The 27,563-nt window shown below is 50.4% G+C and overlaps 1 protein-coding gene and 1 long non-coding RNA gene across 3 annotated transcripts in view; one reads left to right on the forward strand and one right to left on the reverse strand.

The window, feature by feature from the left end:
• Abr (ABR activator of RhoGEF and GTPase) overlaps nucleotides 1-27,563 on the reverse strand; it is a 182,153-nt gene that overhangs the window by 124,781 nt on the left and 29,809 nt on the right. Inside the window, exon 1 of one of the 2 annotated variants that reach the window (XM_055619945.1) lies at nucleotides 8,760-9,076. The exons of the other annotated variant lie outside the window; for it this stretch is intronic. Within the exon in view, the coding sequence (XP_055475920.1) occupies nucleotides 8,760-8,820 (61 nt within the window). The 5' untranslated portion in view covers nucleotides 8,821-9,076. Of the gene's footprint in view, nucleotides 1-8,759; nucleotides 9,077-27,563 lie in introns of those variants that run through there. 2 annotated transcript variants of the gene reach the window in all.
• LOC129686172 (uncharacterized) lies at nucleotides 8,245-17,498 on the forward strand. Its single transcript, XR_008721588.1, has 4 exons — nucleotides 8,245-8,536; nucleotides 10,894-11,072; nucleotides 11,704-12,276; nucleotides 17,199-17,498. It is a non-coding gene; the product is annotated as an uncharacterized LOC129686172 (long non-coding RNA).

Here is a 27,563-nt window from a genome sequence, read left to right on the forward strand (position 1 = left end):
CACACACACACACACACACACACACACACACACACACACACACACACTACCTTAAAAAAAGCCATTGGTCCCTCAAGTTCTTTAAAAAAAAATAATTACAAGGGTGTAGAGTTGACTTTCTTGGTCAGACCACCCATGAGCAAATTCCTTTGCATGCTGCATCCTTAGACCTCCCCACAACTTCCTGGCTCCTCTCTCCTGACACTGAGTGAACGGCCTCTGCCACAGGATGCTAACTCAGGGGGTATTCCCCAGCCCTGCTTTGCTACCACCAAACAATCACTGCTTCCACCTGCACAGAATGGCCAGTGGAAAAGCACCAGAGGGAAGGCGTATTCTGGAGGGATGGGACTTCAACACCAGGACCTGCTCTCCAGACCTTGAATCACTTTTAGAGTTGGGGTCCTCCCAGAGAGACATTGTTCCCTTAGGAAAGTGTGAAAAGGGTGGCTGGAAAGGGCAGGAAGAGCAAAAGAAAGCTCTGAGTGGGAGAGGGGTGGACAGCACCACAGCAGGGCACCTGGAAGGCAGAACTTAGCAAGTGTGAGGGCTACATTCTGGAGTCAACCGGGAAGGGCTAGCAAGCAGGAACAGCCACAAGAAGGCGGCAGCTTCAGAGTGGGGGAAGAAGCGGAGTCCGGAGTCCGGAGGGAGTTATAAGGCCCTAGGAGCAACTGGAATTCCGTATGTGCCCCCATAGGAAAACGTGTCTAAGACATAGGAGTTCCTATATCCCTATGTCCTAAGAAGCAGAGGTTCCTTAAAACAAAACAAAAAGCTGCTGAGTCAACACAGGATGTGAGCTGCCCTTGAAATCTGAGCACCAAGAGAAAGAGAACGGAATTGGAAAGCTCCCCCCAACCTGTGGGGGTGGGGGGATGGGTGGGGAGGTGGGTGGCGGTGCTGCTAGCAACTGTGCTTCTGCCTCCCTTGTTGGAAATCTGCTCAAGCTTTCTTTCCTCTGCTCACCACACAGAAATGAGGTCTTCAGTCTTATTCAGGCCTTTTTGGCCATGGCCAAAGGTGGGTATACAAAGGTCTGAGTCACCAGGTTCAGGCCTGGTGACCTGAGGGTCCACCATCTCAGGAAGTGCTCGCTAGGCCTGGGGACCTCCATGGGTGTGGAGGCTACCAGCCCTGAGTCACACCACCCATAATTAACATGCGGCACTGGGTAAATCCAGCCACCAGCCAGCTCTCTACCCAACAGCCCCCGCCTGGGCGAAACCCCTTGGTGCTCAGTGGCCTGATTTATGGCTGAGGGCTCTTTATCCTCCTTCTGGAACTCTGGAGGTGAATTTTAAAAGATCCAAGAGCAGGGCCAGCACACTCTGGCCCTGCCAAGTCCTCTCTTCCAGTCCCCACTTCTTTAACCCTAACCCAAGTGCTTCAAAAACAAGGCACCAAGTGCATCCCATTCCCACCTCCATGGCCAGCCAGTCTCCCTCTCCCTCCCTCTACTTCCCCCTCTCGTTACCAAGTGCCATTTCCTGCCAATAACCCCCAAAATGGGGTCATGCAGGGATATGGGCTCCAAATGTCCACGGTGGGGGGACCATCTCTTGGAAAAGACAGCCAACTGGTTAGTCACAAAAAGGATTCCCAGGGCCTGAGCCACTCACATACCACGGAGAAACAAGACTCAGTCTTGGCTAGTGCTTGTGTATAGTCCCAGGTATCTGGGAAGCTAAGCAGGAAGATCAAAGGTTCAAAGTCAGCCTTGTCAACCTAGGAAGAGACTGCCTCAAAATAAAAGGTAAAAAAGGGCTGGGAGCCCAGCGGTGGTGGCACATCGTATGGCTAATTAAACTGTATGTTTTCTTTACCTTTTTTCTTTGGATTCCACCCAGTAGTCCAGTTTTTCCCCTATCAAATAGTGGAGGCCTAGAAGAGCAGTTGTGATGCTAAATGTCTTTGCCAGGGCTGGCACACAGCAGGTACTGAACAGCACCATTATACCGGCATTCTGTAAGAAGCTGCTGAGTGGTCGCTGGTGTCAGAACACTGAGATCTGGCCAACTGCAGGCTGAAGCTCTCAGGTCCTCCATTTTCTCACCTCTATCAGGAAACAATAAACAGGTACCCGTTTGGGGCTTTTACAGATAACGCACAGAAAACATCTAGCATATCTGGCACATAGTAGGACTAACTGTACATTTTCTTTACTTTTTTCTTTGGATTTCACTCCGTAGTCCAGGCTCTCAGGCTCTCTTGGACTATTTGGCATTTGTGCACTGTGTAGCACAGGCTGGCCTCAAAACCACACCTCGGTCTCCAGTGGCTAGACTTTCAGGTGTAAGACCTCACATCACCTCTGATCTAAGTTTCCTGCAGCCCAAGCTCCCTTACACAGCGAAGGCTAGTCTCAACCTTCAGTCCTCCACGTCGCCACCACACTCAGGTCTTTATCTCAGCTTTATCCCAGACCTTTGAGAATCACTGAGCTGTTTCACCAGCCCCCACTTCCAGGTTTTCTAAAGAAAACAGAAGGCTAACAAGATGGTTCACCGGGTAAAGGCACTTGCTGAACAAGCTTGCCAGCCTGAGCTGAACCCCCAGAATCCATATGAAGTGTAGAAAGAGAGAACTGGCTCCATTAAGTTGTCTTCTGACCTCCACATGCTGGCTGTGGCACACACATGCAAATATATATTAAGTAACAAACAATTTTTTTTTTAAAAAAATTGGAAGACAGATTTTTCTCAAATGGAAAACCTTAATTTTCCTGAGTCCGAGAGGACTCAACAGATTTTTCCCCCCATTGGAAAATGTCATTCAGGGACCAAAAGATAAGGCTTTTCTTCAGAATTCCTTTTTCCTAAAAAGGGCTTCACTAGGCACCATCAGAGAACACACTGCCACCCTAACCCTAACTCTCCATAAAGGGGCCTTTCTCGCTCCTAAAATTGTGCCTTCAAGGGAGACTCATAAGAGAAAAGACTAGCCACCAATAAGCAAAGTAAGCCACAAAGGAAGAAATCAATCGGAGCTGTGTGCTGATGTCCCCCAGCCAGGGAGGTAACTAAGTTTAATTATACAGCGTAACGATGCGGGGTAATCTTGATCCATTACACTCTCGCTGCTGCCTGGGAGGCGATGCCCAGGAGGACGAGGTTAGCCCGGCACGCTAACAGGATCAGCCCTTCAATCCCATGGAGGTAATTACAGCAGCATCTTTCCCCAGAAGCCCAAAGAAAACCCACAGATTCCCTCATCAATCCTGGGCTCCCCTAGGCATCCAAGCCCTCCTGCAGACCTTGCTCACTTTAGGCAAAATGACATCTCCGTGTCATGTGGTCTAAAGGGACATAAAGGCATGTAAGGTCAGAGTCAAGGAAGAGAGGCCTGGACCTGACCAAGTCACTGTAGTACCCGCCCCATTTGGCCTCACCTCCAAAGGCCAGGTGACCTGGACATTTTCTATACAGCCCTTAAAGCCAGATTCATCTTTTGTTCTGCTGTGTGGTGGGGGAGTAAAGAGAAGAGAAGACAGCAATTAAACACAGACACAGAAAACTGAGGGAGACTAAAGCAGATCTGAATCTAGGGACCAGACAACTGGCTGCCCACCCACAAAGAGCCATAGGACCATTTGAGGTACCAGCTCAAAGGGCTCTTCCCAAATGCCTTGGAGGTAACAGGAATAGGCTCTAGTGTCTGTCATCTGCTTCAATATGGGTACTGTGTAGTCAGCCCACTGCTCTGACCTTGTTTTCCTCTCCACTTAGAGGATCTAAAGCTTCAAGACCAACATAAGACTCCTGTTAGCAACCATGGGACCTCACAGCTCCAACTGACTAAATCTTACCCTAAGAAGTAAGGCTGAGGCAGGCTAAGTCACACAGCGAAACAACCCAGCTGGGCTCAGGATACAGCTTATTTAGCAGAGTGCTTGTGTAATATGCATGAAACTCTGGTTTAGCTTTCCAGCACTGTATAAAGCCTGTAACACCAAGTGTTGGGGGAGGGGTATCAAGAGTTCAAGACCAGCCTGGTATCCGTGAGACAGTCTTCCTTTTGACAACTCTGAAGACAGACAGGCTTGCTTGGTGCTCTCACAGGTGCAGGCAGCCCTCAGAGAAAGTGCTAAGAGCCTGAAAGAACACACGGGCATTATCCTCACAAATAATCTTGGCTCACCACAGCCGAAGGCTCACCTGAGGGAAGGGGATCAGAGCTGTTCTGGAGCCACTGGCAGCCTAGCTCCAGATTTTCCCTAAAAGGTTCAAGCTGAGTGGAACAGCTGCAGCACAAACACAGCGGCAAACACAGCGGAGAAGCCTTCCAGTCACAGGCCCTAGCAAAGCACAGGACTCCCCTGGGGGTCTCCAGATTCACTACACACTACTACAATTACCAAACACACATGCCAGGGAACTCATGAATGGGCCAGATAGAGTGTTTCTAGGATTTCTGGTGGAGTCGGGAGTTAAAGGAGCCAAAACACAGGGGAAAAAATGCTCCTCCCTCTCAAACTCACACCACCAAAACTACTGAGGGCGTATGCATGAGCTACTAGCTGGGTACTCCTTAAAACTGTGGGTATCACTGCACGGAACGTTTGCATAGTACTCTGTCCCCATCAGGGCTCTCACTGTCTTCCCTGACGGAAGGCGCTCACAGAACCTGTTCAGTAACGAGACTGTGATGACAGGACGGCCAGACAGTCCAGTAGTGTCCCTCACCCTCAAAGATGTTAAGAGACATCAACTAACTGATCCACATGACAACCCTGAGTGGAGTGGGCACAAGGAAGGTACAGAATCATGCCAGGGCACATGCCAAGCCTCAGAGAACAGCCTCAGCATTCCGTCCTGCCCCCAGGACAAAGGCAGGATGGATCTGCTCAACATTCTCCCCACTATCTAACCGGCCTCCCAGAGGTATCTTCTAGCCAATCCTCCACAAATGTTTCCACTATTCCTTCCTTTTCCCAAGTAACAACAGCAACGGTCACAACAAAAAAGTTTTATTGAACAGATGACTTAATTATTCCATCAGCCCTACCTCTGAGACTCCAACCACCATGAGAGTTATGGACCGGTGCTGATGAGGAGGAAAAACGTACTACCCAGCAGAAGAAACACCTATCTGCAGCTGTTCACCGGGGCATCAGGGGCAGTTTGATGGAGCCTGGCTGGCTGGCCTGCTCTGATTAAACTCAGTGCTAGTGGTTTGGCCCTAAGATACAGCAAACACAGGACTAGAATGATCTGGCAGTTGGTTCAGAGCCTTACAGCCCCTGGCATAGAGGCTGAGTCTATAAGGGGCATGAAAAGATCACAACAACAGACTAGTCTTCGAATGCTACTGGAGTAAAGACATTAATCCCATAAGGCAGGGGTCTTGTTCTGCCTTCTATGGAATCCAAAAGAATAGGCAGCTTATACTCCAGTAGATATGTTTGGGAATTTCTTGGGATAAAGAAGACTAAAATGGCAGAGGAAACCTGAAATGTAGCCCTGTGCCTCCCTTCTAAATAAATCTAGAGGACACATTTAAAGATGTCCTATCTGAAGAGGCGCTAAAGCAAGAGCCTGCCTGGTGCACATATGTGGATCTCAGTCCAGATCTCCTTGGAGGGCTGTCTCAACTTGGGAGGGACAGGAAGAGTCTCAGAGTGTCCTGGTGTTTGTTATTTCACAGAACTTAATTTAGTCCAGACTCCCTCCATGGTGTAGCAGAGAGGGTAGGAAGTGCTCAGTGGAAAGGGTGACTGATGAAAAGATGGAGGAATTATAAGAAAGAAAACAAGCCCACAGAGAAACTCATACCAGCCACTGGGGAAGAATCAAGACAAAGCACTGAAGAGGGAGGGTGGCATCATTCTACCCATACAGAAAACGAGAAGTAAAGAAGCAGGGACCTGAGGTGGTGGCAACCCTCCACTGGCACTTCCGGCTGCCAGGGTCAAGAATCCCGCCTCTATCAGTCCCAGATCACACTGGCAGCTGGGATCTACCACTTCTTCTTGTGCCTAACAAACCTCCATGAGCAGCCATTCAGGACTCCAACTACAAGCAGAGGGCACTTGCCACTACCACCTTTGCAAGGGTGTGTGTGTGATGACCACCAACACAGCTGTAGAAACCAGAAAGGAGAGTTTCAACGACTCCAATGACAAGTCGTTTGTGAGGAAGAGGTTGGTGGTTAGTCCGAAGGAGGAGAAAGGCACTAGGTTTAGAGGGAGGCTCAGCCGATCTGGCATGGACTCCAAAGCCAGGTCCAAGGTCCCACAGAGACACAGAACAATACGATGTGAGAGTTACCAAAGCCATTTACCCTGATGGATCAGGTCAGGGAAACTCCTGGAAGAAGGGCTGAAGAGAGGTATTCCCACTGCATAACAGGACAGGGCCTCCAGTACGCTCAGTCATATCTGGGAGGCGCTCAAGCCCTCCTCATTGGCCAGGGCATGATCTGACCTTCATCAGATATGTGGCCTTGAGTAAATGATACAAATTTACTCAACCTCCCTTTCCTAGTCTCTAAGAGTCCGGGGTTGTGGAGTTAGGAAGTAAGAGGTAGAAAGTACCTAGCACAGTGCCTGGCACCCTCTGAATTACCCGGAGAGGCCGAGCACTACCCCAGGAATGTCGCTCACACTGAGCCTCTATCACTGAATCGTTTCACATATTCCAGGATCCACACTGGCTGCCATGTGTACCCCGCTCAGAGTTCCTGGATCTAGCATTCGTGGGGACCTGTGACTTGGTGAGCAAACAGTGTCCACAGAGCCAGAGGAACTTCCCCAGAGCCACAGAACCATGTCGCCAGGCAAATGACAGCCTGGGTATTTGTTTAACTCAGCTTCTTGTCAAAAAGAAAACTTGATGGCTAACAGCCCAAATATGACTGCACAGAACCTCCCCAGGAAGCCTTCTGCTACAGACTCCCAAATAAGCCGTTCCGGAAATCGAGGCAGAGACTCCATGCACTATGCCAAGTTAGTGCCCCTACCCAACACTTCACCCTCCAGCTGCCACAGGGCCTTACAATGGGTTAGACAGCTCAGATGCCAGGCTGTCAGAGTAAGAATTGGCTTAGAACACCCCCAAAGAGACCCTTGGCCTAATTCCCTACTCTGACATTCCTCCACTCAGGAATTTTCAAGGCAATTTTGCTTCTCAACCCCAGGCTGGGGACGGGGACTTGGATGATCAAGTTACAGAATTATCTTTAGTAATAGAGAGAAAGCCACAAATTGCTTTCCATAGGATTCTATGCTTTGGGAAATAAGGAGCGCAGGAGTGGGTTTCAAGAGAGCCAGAAATATCCAAGAGCACAAGCAGCAGATGAATATGAGGCATTGTTATGACTTATTTGCAAGAGCTAAGCAGAGGTCACTAATCCGTCCTCTGAGTCTGAAGCTGATCTGCATCAGGCCTCTGAACAGATGTGTGTCCCCATTTGCACAGACACACGTGTACACACACGCCACACAGCTGTGAGCCCTGACCTTCACCCAACGATGCTGGCCTCTACTGGAAAAGCGCAGATGGACCGGCTGGGTTTGGCCAGGATGGACACCCAGGGGAACCAGATTTGCCTCTTTGATGCTGAAAGCCCAAAGCAGAACAAACCATCACAAGGAGAGTTCCTGGGAGGAGGAGGGGCAGGAAACTGGGATAAGAGCTGGGAAGAAGCCCTGAGAAGTACAGGACTTAAAGGGATACAGAGGGCAGGGACAGACCCCAAAGGGATGTAGAGGGCAGAGGCTGGGTGTTGGGGGATGCAGAGACACTAAGGCAAGACCTCCAGGCTCAAGACATCATCTCTCACCCCTGAAATGTGACTGTTAATAAGGAACTCAAGCCAGGGTGACCCTTCAAAATGTCCTTGTTCCACGGTATCTAATGTTCGGAGTCACTGCCTAGCTGTGCCTGCCTCAGGGCTAGGGTGTGCTGAGAGAGAGAGTGGGAGGGTTCCCAGTATTTCCATAGGAAAGAGCAAAATCTACTGTCTTCCTTGGAGGCCGGCAGGACCATCTCCCTACACCACAGAATGCCAATGAGTTAAAGAGGAGGCGGGGAGGACGACGCGGGCACTGCCACCTAAGGCTGGGGGGGGGTACTTCCCATCTGAGTAATTCCCAGTGATCAACTACACATCCCCCAGGCTGTACAAGAGCAATCACATGATCGGGGCTGGTTTGGGAGCGAGGGGGTGGAGCACTGGCGGGTTTTTTTTCCCCCTTTTCATTTGCTTTTCTGGGGGTGGTGGTGGCAGTGATGGGAATGGGGGTGGTGATGAGGCTGGCAAGAACGACTGCGGAGCTTGGGGGTTGTCTCTTTCGTCCAAATGGCCCCCGCGGAGACCCGTACCTACAGTCTCTCTTCCAACCGGATCCCGTTATCAAGCCGAATCACACACCGGAATGTCCCTGAGGTGGTAAACTAGAGAGGCGAAGACTTTTTCTTTTTCCCCAAAATGGCCTTTCTGCTTCAACGTGGGGAGAGAAGCTGCCAATCCAGAAGGCGGAGGTAGCGCCTGGGAAGGGCGCTTCCCACTCCCGGAGCGCCGGGTTACACAACAGGTGGGAGGGTGACACAGTTCCCCCGGCTGCGGTCTACCCAAGACCCCCCGCCCCCCTGGAGTCCGCTCCCCCTTCTCCGGCTGGCTGCACACCTGGCGGACCATGCCCGCAGACCCTCGCCAAGCGCCCGGGTGCACCGGGACCCCGAGGGCGCCGGGGCTCCTCGGGGGGCGCAGGCTCTTCCTCCCCAGCCCCCAGCCCAGCAGCCCAAGCGCACACGTACTGCTGTAGAGGGTGTCGATCCAGGAGAGGCGCGGCAGGCCCCGGTGGCTGAGCGGCTCCATGCCCACGGCTCTGCGCTCCGCGCGGCAGAGGCTCCACGGTCAGATGGGAAACCCGACCCTCATCGCACAACAAAGGAGGGAGGGCGCCGGCGGGCGGGGTGCCGGGAGGGGTGGCGAGACTCGGAGGCCGAAGTTGCGGACCTCAGGGTGGAGGCAGGAGAGCCGGGGAAACAGGTAGCAGGGAGGAGCAAGCCGGAGCTGCCCGGGTCAGGGCAGGAAAGCGCCCCCCGGGAGCCGAGCGCGGCCGCCGTGAACCCGCTGCGGAATCGGGAGCCGCGGCCCCGCAGCCCGCGCGCCAACTAGCAACTTCCCCGGGGCTGCGCGGCGCCCGGGGCGGGGGGCGGAGGCGGCAGCCAATCCGCGGCAGCCTCGGCGCCCCCACCCCCAGCCGCAGCGGGCCGGTGGGGTGTGAGAGCGGCTCACAGAGCTCCCGCGGGGTCTCCAGGCATCGGCGCAGGGCCAGAGCCTCCCCTCCTTCCCCGGTTGGGCTCAGCATAAATTCCAGCAATCCGCACACTAAGGAGACCTATGGGCCCCGCAGGGGTGACATCACCTGCCACCCTAGGATCCCTAAGCACGATTTGGGGGTGGTGCAGTTGCAGGCCCCACCCCTAGACAAAGCATGGGCAGCGCGGTGTGGACTAGGTTAACGTCCTGTGCCCCACTGGAAGGCTGGGCCACCCAGGGATTGTTTTCCTACCAAACCTTAAAACACTCCATCTATTCAAACACCCTTGACCTTATAGCACATCAGTTCCCGCCCCATACCCCGGGTGGGCAGCTGAGGTAAGGCAGAGAGGAGTCGGGGGCCACCACTGGCATAGGAGGAAGGACCACCTCTCAGTGCCCCTTTCAGGCTGAGAGACAACTGGGGTACAGAAGGCCCTGGGCTCCCTCAGTTCTTCCAGGTGACCCCGCCCACCGCCTCAGTGCAGGAGGCCTGTTATTTAAGCATAAGTACGCAGTAGTTAGAGGAAAATGGGGGTCAGATGCCTCAGAGAACAGCCTTAAACAAAATTCCAAACAGTGACCTCAATAGCACTGAAGGCTTGTGGCGTCAGCGACAACACAGGACCCATGGAAACCTTCCCAGCGCGAAGTCAGGCTAGGGTGGGCCATACAGCCAGGAGCTGAAGTCTATTTCCTGAATTCCCAGGGGAAGAGGCAATCAAACCCACCAAGGAAGACCTGGATTAGACCTTTCATATACAAGGATAGTGGCATTTTTTTTAAAGGTTTATTTATTTTTTATTTATACAGTATTCTGCCTACACACCAGAAGAGGGCACCAGGTCTCACTATAGATGGTTATGAGCCACCATGTGGTTGCTGGGACTTGAACTCAGGATCTTTGGGAGAACCACCATTGTTCTTAACCTCTGAGCCGTCTCTCCAGCCCGTGGCATTTCTAATAACTGAGCAGTTTCCATCCATCCTATCTTCAGACAGCTTAAGGCAGAACCTTCCTGGGCCCTAGCCATACGGAGGTCTACAAAGAGTTAAGTGCCCCTCTGTGGAGGGCAGTGTTGTTCCTTATCCACAAGAGCTCCTCCTCATTCCAAACAAGCTCAGATAGCTTTGAGAAGTAGAAGCAGACCCTTACCTAGAAGGAAACCTGTGCCCAGCCTTGCAAACTGCCCAGCTGTCTATGTGGACAGTGTCCTCCACAGATGCCCAAGAAGAGCTAGAGCCATCAATGTACAGGACAGTCTCCAGGCCTCTGGGGGTTCAAGGGTAGACGCTCATGGATGGGGGAGCTCCTACAGGGGCTACAGCAGATGGAGGCCTTCCTGTACCCATTTGGCTCTCATGACCCCAGTCCTGACTCAAGCTTCTGGTTCTGTGGCTTGCAGCCCTGCCCTGCTCAGCTGTTACCCTCCCACTGTCCCTGACTGGCATGTAAGATTAGGAGGGCCAAGCCGACACCTGGAGCATGGCAAAGGAGGGGGCTGTGCGTCTCCAGCGAGACTATCCAGAAATAGAGTTCCGGGACGGGAGAGGGAGCAGGCAGGCTCTCTGAGGAAGCAGAGAGAGAAAGGACAAGGGCGTTCCTTACTCTTGCACTTTTTGCAGAGACAGAACCCCAGGAGAAGGAGAAAACATGCCTGGGAAGTGCTATCAGACACAAACCCTTGAGGGCTGCAGCTCTGACCCTTCCCCTCAATATACCACAGGGATTTTCCTGCCGGCCCCAACCCGACGTCTCCACATCCAGAGCCGACTGTGAGGAGGCCATGGATATATGTTTCTATGTGAGTCACATACATTTGCATACATTTTACATTTTTATCTACAAAGGCTTGAGCAAGCTATTTTCAGCTTTTTTTTTCTAGCTAAAATGTTGCAGTTGCTCTGCTTAGTGTTGTTAGTTTGCTTTAGTTTGCACTGTGTCCAGTCTTGCCCAGGACTGTCCCCTTCCATCACAGTGCAGGGTACAGAGACAATCTTGCAGGTCATAGTGCTAATACCAGACACTGAGTACTTGGTGTTTATGGCTTGGATCTTAAAAGTGTTGTTGTTGTTTTCCACAAGAGCAATTTCTCTATGAACATCACTGTTACTTCGGTTTCCCTCCTTTCGGATTCCCCCTTTCCCCTCACTTTTCTGTTTTTCAGCACTAGGAACTGAACCCAGGACCACACTCATGCACTTTCCCACAGGGCTTTATCCCCATCTCTTTTTCACCTTTTGAGACAGTGTGGTGGTTTGAATGAGAACAGCCCCTGCAGACTCATATACTTGGATGCCTGGTCTGAGGAACTGTCTGGGAAGGATTAGAGGAGTGTGTCACTGGGGGCTCACTTTGAGGTTTGAAAAGCTAGGCCTACAGGCCTGGGCTTCCAGGCACAGCTCTTATCTTACTTTTGTAACTTGATTTTTCAGATGAGAAAACTGAGGCACAGCTCAGGAACCCAACCATATAGTTAGTGTGCGTGGGGTCCTCTGCATGCCTCCTTACCATCACTGGTAATCCAAGGCATTGAAAAACCTTCGCTGGTCCACGAGAGCAAGGCCATCTGCCAGGAAGCCCTGACACTTTTGTTCCATAACCATCTGCCCACCTGTTGTGTGATGGTTTCATCTACGACTGAAACATTCCATTCTGCTGGGAAGCTCCTTAAGCAGGAAAGTAAACAACTTTAAAGCAGTTTTAGGAAGTCCCAGAAACTGACCAGCTTCGCCAGACCTCACCGTGCCAGAGTCAACAGCAAGAGCTGAGAGTTCCCTCAGATGGAAGGAAGCTGAGCTGCAAAGAAGACTCGGACCAGCCCAGCCAGAAGCACACAGCAACTGCCTAGAAGAGGTTTAGACCAGAGACAGTTGGAAAGGATGCTCCCAACATTTTGAGCTACTTGAAGGCTGTGCAGTGTGCTCCAAGTTCCCAGCCTTGTGAGCAGTCAATCCTGATGGGCTGGGCCTTGGTGATGCAGCTGTCTTTCGGTCATTTCTGCTCCTGTAAGTAACCCCAATTAACTTACTGGATCACAAAGTTGGATTTTGATGGTATCCGTACTTTGTTGTATCGTGGGCGGGTAGTTTTGCCACACACCACTTCTGACCTACTGTCTTGGGAAAGGGTGGTTGCTTTAAGAATTTTCATCACACAGCCTGATCCTCTCCTTGTTCACAGGGATAAGTGGGTGGGACTTAAAGCATCTGGGGATCTTGAAACTAACAAATGTCTCCAGTTAGATCAAAGGGCACTTAGGGCAGAGAAAGGCTGGGAGAAATACTAACTCAACACACACTCTGGAAACTAAGGAGTTAAAAGAGGCATCCTCCTCTGTAGTTTGCCCAAGGCCTGCTATCCTGAAGTGCTCTTGTCCGGAGCTATTAGCCCTGATCTGTCAGAGCAGCAGGGAGGTATCACTGTGGACAGACCTCCCTTATCCGGCTAAGTGCCGGGGTGTACCGATATGTGGTGTTTCCAAGGCACTGAGTCAGCATTCAGTACACTTCCGCCCCTAGTCCTATCCAGTCCTAAAGCCAACACGATCTGTATCCCTAACCTGTTTCTCCTTCCCCCATCTCCATGGTTACCTGCCTGTTCTGGCCTCGTCGTAGGATTTAAGCTTAGTTGCACAGCTCTGAGTGTTGTGCTGGTATTGCAGGGCTGAGTGGAGAAGAGACGCACCCATTCTGAAGACCAGCAGCCACCAACCTCTTGGCCAGGATGCGGAAGTGGTGATGCTGCTTCTGCATCTCCATGCGTCTTTCCTTCTCATGTTAGCAACACAGCTTCACTGTGCACCACAGGCAGGGCCCAGAAGTCTGCGAGATCACCCAGTGGTCACTGGGAGCCAAAAACAAAGTGTCTCTATAGCTGGGGCCAAGCGGGAATGCATCAGAGTATATGTAGAGTATATAATGTGAGCTCACACACACCAGGTTTTTTCCAAAAGCAAAAAATTCACACATTCATGTTAAACCAGGTGTATGTACGCCCGTGATTCCAGATACTTTGAAGGCCGAGGCAAAAATTCAAATCCTGCCCCCCCCCCCAAAAAAAAAGGCTGAGGAGGGAGAGGAAACCACAGTCAGGATATAATATATTAGAAAATAAATTAATAAAAATGCTTATGATGGGCTGGAGAGATGGCTGCTTTTCCAGAGGACCCATGTTTGATTTCTAGCATCCACATGCCAATTCAAACCATCTGTAACTTCAGTTCCAGGGGCTCTGACACCCTCTTCTGGCCTCTGCAGGCATTAGACACATATGCAATGCACAGACATAGATGCAGGCAAAAGACTTACACATGTAAGATAAAAATAAAGAGTTTAAAGTGCATATTAGTCATCAAAATTACTAACAGCTAACACTGATCAGTGTTGTTCTGTGTGCTGTACAAGCTGCTTCTGGCCTAATCCTCACACTGAGCAAGTGAAATAGGTGCTACTATTAGCTCCGCTTCATAGACAAAGAAATGGAGGCACAGGAAGGCTAAGCCACAAGCCAGCCAGCTGATGGTCTGAAAAGTGTCAAGTCTGAACCCAGAGTCCACCTGGGTAGTGCTATACTGGCTTATGAACAAACGAATGGACAGAAGAGTTAAGCCCAGGGAAGGAGTAATTGGAGTTACACGAGAAGGCAAAATGGTGTCATTTCAGAACTCCCAAGGGCTGCCAGTAAGTAAGTAAAAAGAAAACTCTTTCCCAAAGAAAACCACATCTACTACAACAGGTCAGATGACCCTGCAGATGAGCGGGAAAGAAATCCAGTAACACTCTGCTAGGCCAGGTCCCCAAACCTCCGCTTATACGCCTAAGGCCAGGCTCAGGCTTTTCCAGCCTTAGTTTTCACAGGTGCTCCCGGGTAGATCAGGAAGATGAGCTCCAGGTATATTATTAGCCCTGAAAGACTGAAGTTAGCTTTCTGGAACATCCTGGGGTAGCCTGTTGTTTGTTTATTGTGTGTATGTGTATGTGTATGTGCGTGGTTTGTTTTGTTTGTTTGGATGGTTTTATTGAGACAAGATTTCTCTGTGTAGCCTTGACTGCCCTGCACTCGCTTTGCACCAGGCTGGCCACAACAAACTCACAGCAATCTGCCTGCCTTTGCCTCCCTGAGGGCTGGGATTAAAGGCATGTGCTGGCATGCCTGGCTTATGGTTTGGTTTTTGTTTGTATTTTAAGCTAGAGTCTCACTGCGTAGCCCTGGCTAGTCTAGAACTCACTATGTAGACCAGGCTGGTCTCAAATTAACAGAGAAGTGTTGGGATAAAAGGTATGTGTTACAAACCTGGCAGGTAGCCTGTTTTTACTCCCTATTTCATTTTCTTTTCCTTGGTAGAGAAAACAGCATTTGCTGTTCTCGAAATTCATCTTCAGTCCTTAGGTCTGAAGAAAATTCCCAGAGCCATGGAAGTGGCTCAATGCATACAGTGCTTACTACCAAGCCTGAGAACCCGAGTTTCATCCTCAGGACTCACACAGCAGACAGCAGACTCCCCACAATTGGTCCTTTGATCTCTCCTGACCTCTACATATGTTCTGTGGCACTCATGTGCACACGCACGCGTGCGCGCACATACACACACACAATAAATGAATAAATATAAAATTAAAATAATTTAAGAAGAAAATTTCCCAGGCCAGGCATCCCATGAATTGCCTCTCAAGGAGACTGGTTGGCCCAAGACTCTCTCCTTTGCTCTCTTCCTACCTGCCCTTTCCAGCCTCTTGGCTTTTCCAGAAGACAGTGAGATCTACAGACAACAGAAGCCCCACCTACCTCGTTTCCCTGTGGAAGTTTTATGTCAGCTTGAGTCATGGGAAAGATCTGTACCCTGACAAGATGTAGGCTGATCCCCAGATAAGGACAGTCACACTCTTGATGCCTTCCTCATATCACTACCAGGACAATACCGAAGGACAGGCAGCAGGGCACACCACACACATTTCCCAGGCTAACCCCACAGTCAGGCACCAGAAACAGTTAGCATCAGGGCAGAGCAGCTGGCCTAGATGAGGCTAATCAAAAGCAAATTGAGGAGTGTCCCTCCCCAAGCTCCAGCTAAAGTGAGCCTTGTCTAACAATTTTCAGTCCTTGCCACTCAGGGGTGAACATGAGAATTTTCCTACAGTCAATGAGGGAACTCCACAGTGGAGTCTAGAGAGCCCTCCCCCACTTACTTACCTCTGAGTCCCCATCAGCATTTGGAAGGACGTCAGCTGAAGAAGACTGAAAGATTCTCAGAATCCCAAAAGAAACCCAGAGATCAAATTCAAAGGCGCCAGTCTCCTCAGCTCCAGGGCAGCAGAGGTGGTCCAGCAGAGGTCAGAGCTCACAGGCCAGCCCTCGCCCTCCTGTGGTCATTGCTGCCCCGAAGCTGGCTGTGTGTTCTGCTCTGTCAGCCAGAGTTCTGCGGATGCATCCCAGCTCCTACGCTGCTCTGCCAGGAGCTCTGACGCCACCCTCCCCACTGGCCGTCCCCTCAGGCTCAGGAGCAGTTGCCGGGACTGAGAGCTGTCAAGAAAATGGCATCAAAATCCAGGAAGGCAAAGAAGCCACTGACCTGGACAGGGTTTTGCTTGCCATGGTAGAGTCTCATTCTATAGATTTAAGGGTCCAGCCCAAGGGGATGTGGCGGTGTCTCTTTAAGCATCAGGCCTCCTTTAAGGCAACTTCTCTGCAGTTACCACTGGTCCTGCGGCAGAGAACAGGAACTCTCAGGTGCCATCTGGTGGCCAAACAGGGTGGCACCTCAGCAGCACTAAGTGTTCTAGATAGGCAGCCTCCAAGGACCTGGACTGAAATCTCATCTTCTCACACCAGACTGTATATAGGGCTGCACTGTGAGCAGAGAGTCTGAGAAAGCCAGGAAGAACAAGAGTAGAACTCAGGACCTTTGGAAGAACAACCAGTGTTCTTAACCTCTGAGCCACCTCTCTAGCCCTCCAGTAACATTGTAAATGAGATTTCCATATCTCCCTGCTTGCCGGCTATAGGGGCTTCAGACACAGCTGAACATCACCTTGTCTTCTCATCACAAGACAGTGGTTCTTAACTGAGAAAGGAGCAGCTGCCACTGTTGTACCAAAGAGGTCTTAGTTGCTGCTGCTGTGTTCCTTGGTTTTTCAAGACAGAGTTTCTCTCTGTAGCCCTGGCTGTCCTGGAACTCACTTTGTCAGCCAGGCTGGCCTCGAACTCACAGAGGTCCACCTGTCTCTGCCTCTAGTGTGCTGGGATCAAAGCTGTGTGTCACCACACTGGCTCCAGAAAATGTTTATAGAACGTGAGGTATTGAGGTATTCAATGAGCAGAAGCCAGCAATGCCAAAAGAACATCTGTCCCTAATGTTAATAGTGTTGATGGCACTCCATGGTTATCAGAATGAGGATGGCTCCTTGGCAAACTCCAAAACCCATTTTTCTCCCATAATGCAATCTTTGGTGTCTTTCTTAGCCAAACACAAATGGGTCAGAGGTCAATTTACAGTGAGTTCTTGTTCCTTTCCTTCCTCCACATGGGTCCTGGAAATCCAACTCAGGCTGGCCAGCAAGCTCTTTTACCCATTGGGTACACCATCTTTTTGGCCCAACATCATCTTTATAGACTTGGGGGTTGAGCAGGAGGTTCTACAAAGTGTGCTAGCACTCAAGGTTGTCCCTGCCTAAAGCAGAGCATACACATCTGCAACCAGTCAACCCCTGTGGGTCACCTTCTGGAAGGGAGACTCAGCTGAGCTGGCAGGCCCTCAGGAGCGCATGCAAAGATGATCACCGAGAAACCACAGGACCACCCCAGACTCCTCAGCCCAGCCATGCTCTCTGCTGAGGAACTGTCCTGGGCTATGCACCTCTCACATAACGTGCTTCAGCTTCTTGTCATAGAATGTCATGACTCTGAATTTTGTCTCCGTGCCCTGTTCTAGGCTGCTCAGTGCAATCGCACACACATAATCTGATGCTGACATGAGAGACCAACACACGTGACTCATTCTAATGGAGGGAAAGTGAGAGAGAGTGGGACAGGAAGCAACAGTCAGTGAAAGCTGTAAAGGGTCTGTTGGTTTGAGCAGGCCCACGCTCATTCGGAGCTGATGTCATGGAGCTGAAGCCCTGATGGAAGTCTCCCTGCATCCCAAAGCCACAGACAGCATGCTGTAAGACAATGCTCACATGCCATAAGGCACTCTTGTCACATTATCTGAATAAAGGTACATTATTCTTGTGTGCTCGCTCTGTCTCTCTTTCCAAATTAGGGACCAAGCCCTGGGTCTTGGGCATGCTAAGCAGGCGTTCTTCCATTGAGCTACCCCTACCCCTCATTATTATTTTCATAGCCTGTTAGGCCCTGTGGCCCGTCCTGCACAGTCCTTTGGATCACCTAGCATATCCCTGCTGTTCCTTCCTGCTGTTGCTTGCCTTTGTATTTTTTTGCACAGGTTGATAAAGCTGGTTAAAATGATCTGCCCTCAGGGCTGTAGAGTCGGCTCAGTAGTTAGGAGCACTTACTGCTCTTGCAAAGGACCGGGGTTCAGTTCCCAGCACCCACATGGCAGTTCAAAAATATCTGATCCAGGGGATCCGATGTCCTCTTCTGGCATCTGTGGCACCAGGCACACAGTGGTGTACACACACACACACACACACACACACACACACACACACACACGCAATAATCTTTAAAAACAGTTAAAGCAGCTGCTCTTTCCTTATCCTGGCATGGTGGAACATGACCGTTATTCCTGCACGTGAAAGACTGAAAGAGGAAGACCACAGCAAGCACAAGGCCAGCCTGAGTGACATAATCAGACCGGTTTCAGGAAAACAGATGAAAATACCGCTTCCTCCACTCTGCCTGAGATCTCCTACTTACACTGTGGTATTAAACTGCTTCTAAGGGGCTTTCCCTAACCGAGCCCAGGAGGCCTGCTTCTGTGTCTAGTTCCTTACTGCTCTTTAAACCATTTAGGGCCCTGAGAGATGGTTGAGCAGCTAACAACACTGGCTGCTCTTCCAGAGGAGCCAGATTTCATTCCCAGCACCCACATCTGTCACCCCAGTTCCGAAGGATCCAGTTCCCTGTTCTGGCCTCCAGGGGCACCAGGCACATGTGGCGTCCAGACTAAGGAGCAGGCAAAACGCCCATGTACATAAAATAAAGGCTTTAAAAGAAAGTTAAGACCATTCAAGGCCATCGCCTCCTAGATGGTGAAGCTCTCTTCTCAGCAAACCCCAGCATGTTGTTCAAATGGTCCAAATCAATGACCGGTTCTTGGCTCCGAAGAGCCTAGAATGAAGTAGTATAGAGACCTAGCTAGCCGGATTCCACCAACTAGAAATAAACTCTCTGGGCTGGATGGTTGACGTGTGGCCACATCCTCTGAAATGACTCCAGGGGAACCTAAAAACAGATTTGGGGCAGGGCAACTGCTGCTCTAATTATTCTCCTAACAGCTCATACAGAGCCCTAACTGAAAACTCCCCAATGCACAGCCTCCCCTGCTAAGCAGCCAGCGTCCTGTGCTGCACTCCTTTTCACCCAATCAAGTTCCAACATGGAAATAGAAGAGAAACCTAGAAAAGATCCAGCCCACTAAGGGAATTTCAGTATGTGGCTGGGGTCCTTCTCCTAGACCTGTCCCAAATTTGCAAGGCAATTTGGTTTTGGAGTATGGAAGTGCAGTGCCGCCTCACGGAAGAAGACAGCCTCTGGAGGCAGCCCGTTTGGGCTCTCCGTGGGGTAGGAACCCTGGGAATGTGTGGAAGAAGGTTCAGGTTGCTGGCAGCGCTGACCTGCTTGCCTAGAGCACTCCAGGCTGAAGCTGGAAGCCCCCAGAGTTGACTTAATGCCCTCATCTCTCAAAGGCCTCTAACCAGGCTCACGGGAAACCTGCTTTTCAGCTCAGTAATGAATGAAGTTGACAGAACCTCGTTCTGGACTCCTGCCCATCCAAGGACCCGTTCTGAGGGGGTCTGCAGATAATGTGATCGAGAGTGGGAGGACTGAGCCTAGGAGACCCTCTGTAAGGCTGTGTGTCTGGATCCCACTGTGCTGAGCGGACCACAGTGCCCCAAAGAATGCAGGACTCACTGGTTCTGCTGGGGCCTGCAAGGCTTCATTTTGGGGGCCTTTACCATAGAAAAAGCACCTGAGGCTGTCAGGGTCCGTATTCCAGATGGATTGTGTGTGTGTGTGTGTGTGTGTGTGTGTGTGTGTGTCTGTCTGTCTGTCTCTCTGTGTTACCAGGGTTGGTAGCAATATTTCATGCATGCTAAGTAGGTAAGCACTCTATTACTGAGGTGTATGTGCAGCTATTTTATTTTTATTCTCCCACTTCCCCAGTTTCTTACCTGCTACCTAGTAAGGTCCTATCTTTCATCTCCTGTGCTATGCTTTGAATATGACGTGAGCCCCCTGGACTCATGCAAAAGTCTTATTTGCAAAGGCGTATGTAAATAATACTAAGATGATAGATATTTCGGGCTGAAGAGATGGCTTAGATGTTAAAAGTGTATACTGCTCAACAGGTGTGGTGACACACACCTGTGATCCCAGCACTCAGGGAGGCAGAGGCATGTGGATCTCTGAGTTCAAGGACAGCCTGGTCTACAAAGAGTCCAGGACAGCCAGGGCTACACAGAGAAACCCTGTCTTGAAACCCTCCCCTGAATAAAAAAAAAGAGGGTGTACTGCTTTTCCAGAGGACCTGAGTTTGGTGCCCAGCATCGATACACATAAAATTAAAATAATAAATTTTTAAGCACAGGGTTTCTTTGCCTAGTATATTAGTGGTGGTTAAAACATTCGTGGGAATCTCAGAGGCCAGACAAGGCTTGGTGGGACCAGAGAGTACCCTGGACAGTATGTCAGGGGTCAGGTGGTCACCATTTCCGACTGAGCTAATTAACAAATGCCTTCTGTCCTAGTTAAGGTTTTTATTGCTGCGATGAAACACCGTGGCCAAAAGCAAGCTGAGGAGGAAAGGACTTATTTGGCTCACACTTCCACGCCGTAGCCCATCACCAAAGGAAGCCAGGACAGGAACTCAGACAGAGCAGGAACCTGCAGGCAAGAACTGATGTAGAGGTCATACTCAGCGTACAGCCTGCTTCCTTAGAGACTGCAGAGCCCCCAGTCCATGATGGCCACACCCACAAAGGGCTGGGCCCTCCCCATCAATCACTAATTAAGAAAATACCTGACAGCCAGATCTTTTGGAAGCACTGTCTCAACTGACACTCCCTTCTTTCAGATAATTCTTGCTTGAGTTAAGTTGGCATAAACTAGCCTGCACACCTTCTAAAGGAAGTAGCATTTGAACCTAGGCCTGGAAAGGAAACTAAGGTTTCATTGGCAAAGACAAAGGAGTGGAGAAGCAAGGCATTCTGGGAGAGAAGGAAAAGTTTAAATAATTACAGAGGCAAAAATGAAGGAGAGGAGCTGGAAGTATGACTCAGTGGTTAAGGGCACTGGCTGCTCTTCCAGAGGACATGGGTTCAGTTCCCAGCACCCACATGCTGGCTCACAACTCTAACTCCAGCCTCCAGGGTATCTGATGCCCTCTTTTGGCCTCTGCAAGCATCAGGCACACAGGTAGTACATAGACATAGATGCAGGCAAAACACCCATATACATTAAAAAAAAAAAAAATGAAGGAGAGCCAGACATGGAGGGTACATGCCTACAGTCCCCAAAACATGGGAGATTGAGACAGGAATCACTTGTGCCCAGAGTTAGTTGTGTTCCAGTTGGGGAACACAGTGAGACATTGCCTTAATAAAAAAGCTGGAAGATAGCTCACTTGTTGATGTTAAAGCTAAGCATACAGAAAAGCCTGGGTTAAAGCCCCGGCAGCACATAAAACCAAGTGTGGTGGAGTACCCCTCTAATCCCAGCACTTGGTGGTCAAGGCAGGAAGATCAGAAGTTCCAGGTAATCCGCCGCCTGAGATGCAGACAAGGAGGAAGAGGAGGAGGAAGGGGCGGAAAAGAAAAGGGATGGGGGAACTAGAATGGGTGCCTGAAGAAGAGCTGCCACTCAAGGGTGTTGCCTTAGCGTGAACTCAGAGAGCTGTGGTGGTTTGAATGAGAATGAGAGCGGCCCCCAGAGGCGCATGTTTGAATACTTAGTCCCCTGTTGGTGGGACTGTTTGGGGAAGGTTTTTTGGGTGTGGTTTTGTTGGAGGAGGTGTGTCACTGAAGGTGAACTTTAAGGGTTCCAAAATCCTACACCAACCCCGTTTAGCTCCCTCTGCCTCGTGGCTATTGCCTCAGAATGCACGTTCTCAGCTGTTGCTCAGCCCCATGCTTACCTGTCTGCTATCATGTTCCCTGATGTGATCGGCACATGCTAATCCTCTGAAACTGTAAGTCCCCGACAAACTGTTTCTTCTATAAGTTGCCCCAGCCATCGTGTTTTGTCACAGCAATAAAGAAGAAACTAAGACAAAACCAACAGAGTCTTCAGCTCTTCGTAGGCCTGACCTCTCCCCTTCAGTGCACATCCGACCTCAGGAACAATTTCCTCGTATTCCTCGTATTCCTCGTATTCTTTTTCTTCTTTTTTGGTAATGGAGATGGAATCCAGGGCCTCATGCTCCAGCACCCTCAACCCATGTAAGGAGCCTTTTAATTTAATTTTTTTTTGTAGTTAGTGTGCCTGCCTCCCCCCGCCAGCATGTGTGTGTCTCCACACATGTCAGCGTACATATACAGACGTCAGAGGATGGCCTCCAGGTGTCAGTTCTCTCCTTCCACTGTACATTCTGAAGACTGAATTCAGATCATCAGGCCTGCACAGCAAGCGCTTGTACTGGCTGAACCATCTCACTGGCCCCACAATGAACATTTTGAGGAAAATGTTAGGGGGACACAGGAGGACATTGAGGCAATAACTCTATATCCTGCCTCACCCAGCCCCCTTCCCAAATTCCCATGCTTGAACCTTGTAGGACAGTCTCTGCTCAGTGCTCTGACGCCCTGGGAGAAGGTGGCACCTCCACACAGGAATCAGAAGCAAAAAGGCAGTGAGGCACTTCAGTTCCCCGCAGAGTCCAGTTGCAGAAGTCCCGCACAGTGCTCAGGAGTTACCTGCTTCCCTGGGCCCGGGGAGCATTTGAAGGTGGATAATTCAGAGCACTCAGGACACAGGCCCTGCCTGCTCTGCTCTGGGGTGATGAAACAAACCTCTGCCCCTGCTTGCCCTGGTCAGAGCAGCCAGCCCTGTGCCCGATTTTGACCTGACAGGCAGAGGACAAGGACAACACTGGGCCTGAGCTCTTGACCACTCTTGGGCATCCTCAGACACAGACATGAGTCAGAGGAAAGCCAGCTCCCTTCTCAAGACCCGGAGTCTTCCAGACGACTCATTGCCCAACTCTTCATGCACCGCCACACTGATTTTCTCCCAGTTTCCTATTTCTTCGTGATTGCGCAATTTCTCTCCTAGGAAGCTGCGTGTTAATCACATGATGGTAGCCACTAGTCACCAGCAGAGGAAGGAAGGATGGGGGACATCTCCTTTTCTAAATCCTGTTCTGTTTCAAAACTGTGGGTAGTGGGTTCCCAGAGCCAGCACCCTATGCTTTAGCTCCCCTGGGGGAGGACGAAATCAGAACTTGGCAGTTGTTCTCCCTGTGGTCCTCTACATACTCAGCTGGGCCCCAAGCCCTCCCTTCCCATCACAGCTCTAACTGCTGGAGGCAGATGTGCCCTAAGACCATGAGGCCAAAGCATGCCGCAGGCTAAGGCGACAGGGACCTGTGCTGCATCTGGCCGACCAGAGTTCTTCAAGGCCTTGAGGAGAGCGAAGCTGTCTTCACTAGGCTCCAGGGCTGTTTGTGTAAGAGAGAGAGACCCGCTCTGTGTCCCACCAGAGTTAAGCAAAGAAGAGGAAGCTGCTTCGTCTCTGCAGATGCTCACGCTCTCGGAGCCACATACAGAGCTGCACTCGTCTGTAGGCCACACTTCCTCCCAGGCCTGACAGGAACCTTGACTTCTGCAAAGACCACTAACCCCAACACCAGTACCCACGGGCACATCTAGCCACAGCTGAGCTGCTGAGGATCTCCAGTGTCACTTCAGGACCAAAAAAGGAAGAGGTTCTTCTCTTGCCAAAAGCTATTACAGCCCCGAGACACAAACAAGCTGACTCCCCGCATGACTCACCTGAGCCTGCAAGAAAAGGTGTCTGTGTCCAAGCACAAGGCACCATTCCCGACCCAGCAAGCCACCGAAGGTGCAAAAACTGCTTGGAAACTGTCAGGGCTACAAGCACCTTGCTTTGGAAAATAAAAACCTCTCTCCAACTCTGCAGGTGTCAGGGACGGTGAGAGGAGGGCTGACAGATGAAATGTGCCCGGGTCCTGCCACCTAGAACAGCCCGGCTGCTGGCTCAGAAGCCACACCACAATTAGCATCCTGTCATTTGCTCATTTTGTACGAATTTCATGTATCCCCGGGAGGCCACAGAGAGTGTGAAGTATATAAGCCATTTTTGTTTTGTTTTGTTTTGTTTTTCCTTTTTGTGGTGCTGTGGGTTTGTGCTTTTGGGCAAATGCTCTGCCGCTGAGCTATTTGTCCAACCCCCTGATTTAAAACCTGTTTTATTATCACTATTTTTATGTGTGTGTAGATGCGCACGTGGAGGTCAGAGGACAACTTTTACGTGTTGGTTCTCTGCTGCCACCAAATGGGATCCGAGGACTAAACTCACATCTTCAGGCCAGCATCCAAGGACCTCTATCCACTGAGCCATCTCAACGTATCCCTGTCCGTGACTGTCTTAACTGCGTGTTTATTCAGCCAATTTAGTTTTCTCTGTTGTGAAAGTCATAGAGTCACAATAGAAATTCCTTTTGCTGCGTGCTGGGACTGAAGCTCGGGAATAGAGCTAGCCTGACACGCACCACGCCCTGTCATGGGAGGGAAACTCCTTAGACAATAATGCACACTGTTTGGCCACAAACACAAAAACGAGGCCATGTGTGGGAACTCTAGTACATCTCTGGTCTCTTTGGGGTGAGAAAAGCACTGCTGGATTTTCAGGGTCCACCCGGCGTCTCCTGAGACAAGGCCTGAGCTGTGGGGTTCCTTGCTCTGCCACTGACAGCCTTACCTCTTCCTTCCTTTGGGCGAGAAGTTCAAAGTACTAGCACTTACCTGGGAAAAAACCTTCTGTTATCCGCTTGCCAAGGTTACAATGGAAACAGAGGGGAGATGGGGTGCGGGAAGCATTGTTGTGATAAAGGCCTGGGTCCACCACACAAACCTCAGTCCCACCCAAGGGAGGAGAGGGTGTAGAGATGCTTTTCAGACCGTCACTCTGTGGTACACATAGGAAGTGACATCACACACACAGCACCCTCAGGTTGACTAAGCTCTTAGTGGTCAGATGTGAGAGGAGGGGAACTTTGTGTCCTCACATTTCCAATATATTCTGGGCACAGTCACTGGGAAACTCTGGGAGGGAGAACCTTGGACTTCTAGTCATTCCAAGTGGCTGCACACTTCTTAAGCATTTCTGATTTCATTTCATTTTAGGTTTGTTTTGTTTTGTTTTGTTTTGTTTTGTTTTGTTTTGTTTTGTTTTGTTTTGTTTTGTTTTTCCAAGACAAGCTTTCTCTGTATAGCTCTGGCTGTCACGGAACTCACTCTGTAGACCAGGCCAGCCTTTAACTCACAGAGACCTGCCTGCCTCTGCCTACCAAATGCTGGTTTTAAAAGTGTGTGCCACCATGCTCAAACAGGCATATACTACCTCAATCAGCTCAGCGTTTCTGACGTCAGAAGCCTCTACATAATGGCTAGCTCCACAGCAATGAAAGGCAGTGTCCAAGTCAACTCACCTACACAGACAAAGAGGTGCAGGATGGGTACCTACCTACACAGATGCCAGGGTGGGTACCAGAGCTTCACCAATAGCTTGACAGTACCACAGCCTAGCATGTGCTAGACATCAGGCAATCTTGCCAAAATGGCCCCCTTCCTCAGTCAGGAGTCTACAAGCCCTGTACCAATGTGAAACCTGATAGTTTCTTTAATCTTAGAGGCAGGGAACCCAGCACGGCGTCAGCTCTCCTGTCACACTCCCTGCCTGGCTCAGCTGAGTCTCCCATCCCTGGCTGTAGAGCATCTAATCGCACTGCACACTAATGCAGCTCATGTGCAGCGCATCTCTCACACCTATTCATGCCAGCCTCACTGAGGTAGGCATGCTGCAGAGTTTAACAGTGTGGCTCAGGTATGGGTCCTAGAAAGAGACATATCAAGGCTCAAGACCTGGTGTTTCCAGGTAACTTTAACTCCCTGTGCGTTGATTTTATTTGCTGTTGAGTGAGAAAAACTGGACTAGAAGGATGGCTCAGCAGGCAGAAGTGCTTGCTTCTTAGATCCGACGCCCCAAGTTTAATCCCCCACGCCCACATAAACACAAAGGACAAGACCCCACGTGCACAGGAGCATGTATGTGTCCATACTCAAACACATATACACATAATAATAAATAAAATAAAATGAGGATAGTCCTTTCTCTTCTGATGTCCCCTGCCCTGGGGAGTTTTATGTCAACAGAAGCTAATGTCACCTAAGTAAAGGGAGCCTCACCTGAGGAAATGCCTCCATGAGATCAGGCTGTGGGCAAGCCTGTAGGACATTTTCTTAATTAGTGGTGGATAAGAGGGCCCAGTCCATTCTGGGTGGGGATGAGGCCTCTGCATCAGCTCCTGCCTCTAGATTCCTTCTCAGGCTGAGTTTCTGTCTTGGCTTCCCTCAATGAACTATGATTCAAGATACAGAAGCCAAATAAACCCATTCTTCCCCTAGCTGCTGTTGGTCATGGTGTTTCAACATAGCAATATTAGCCCTAAACCAATACTCCCCCTTCAGAAGTGTCAGGGCTTGGAGGCTGGAAGGATGCGCCATGCTTAATAGAGCACATACTGTTCTTGTAGAGGAACTGTTGTGACAAGACACCACAACCTAGGCAATTTATAGGAAAAAGAAGACTCATTGGAGCTTACAGTTCAGAGGTTGAGTCCATGGCTGCGCTGGTGGGGAGCACGGCAGCAGGCAGGCAGGCACTGCACTGGAGCAGTGGATGAGAGCATCTACCCTGATCTACAAACACACGGCAGAGAAAGGGCTAACTAGAGGACCCATCCCAGTGAGACACCTCCAACAGGGCCACACCTCTCCAAACACTTCCACTAACACAGGAGCCTGGGAGGGCCTTCTCGTTCAGACCATCCCAAAACCTGTGTGGGGCAGCTCACAGCCACGTCAAACTCCAGCTCCAGGTGATCTGACACCCTCTCCGGCCAAGGCTAACCAGAGAGACCCTGTCTGGGGGCGGGGGAGCAGCATGGAGGGAGGTCAGGGATGGGGCTTGCAGGGATGCAGCCTAGCGGTAGGGTACTTGCCTAGCATTTACAAGTTCTGGGTTCAATCCCCAGCACCACACACACACACACACACACACACACACACACACACACACACACAAAAAAAATCTCGATTTCCATTATTTGTGATTATTCATTCTCCCTGGTGTCACTTCCTATTTTCTCAGTGAACAGTCCTCAGATACAAACATGCCTTGCCTTCGCCTCGTTTCTGTGAACAGGTCTGACTCTTAATGAACCCCAGCTCTTGTGTGCTTCCCCAGTGCACAAAACACCCATTTCATGTTTTCACGTGTAGTAAATGCTACATGAAAATTTATGATCCTGTTAGGGAATGAAAGACAATCCAATCACTATTCCTAACCTGTAACCTCTTGATAAAATCCCCTCTAGATTGTAGGACTTGGAATTAGTGGTTTGGAGACAAACTCACTAAGACACCTCAGCTGTCTCCCCAGCCCTGGCTAGTTTTTCCACTTGTCCTGGTTAATGTCAGGTAGCCAGGTCAAGGGGGACTCTTGGCTATGGTTTCCAACTCCAGGGCTAGTAAATGGCTCTTCGGCAAGGTAGGGAGGGCCTGGTCACATGAGGCCCTGTGGGTTTTAAACATGAAATCCCACGAGGGTGTTTGAGGGCAAACAGAATTGCCTTCTTTTGCATGCAAGACGAGTCTAGCATCAAATGAGAAGGCCCTGGCTGCACGATGCTGGGGGAAGTGGCCCTGGTTTCTGGGGTTTAGACAGCGGTCAAGATGCAAATACAGTCGCAGCCTATGCTAAGGCTGCAGCAGCCTTCTGAGGGCCTCTGCTTTGTGAGGTGAAGGGAAGCGCAGGCTGCAGGGGAAGGAGATGTGACTTTGAGGTGCACCCTGCCCCCTCCCTCGGTAATGGC

The sequence above is a fragment of the Psammomys obesus genome, unplaced genomic scaffold (genome assembly GCF_907164565.1).
Source record: "Psammomys obesus unplaced genomic scaffold, mPsaObe1.curated_primary_1811, whole genome shotgun sequence".
NCBI classification, from domain to species: domain Eukaryota; kingdom Metazoa; phylum Chordata; class Mammalia; order Rodentia; family Muridae; genus Psammomys; species Psammomys obesus.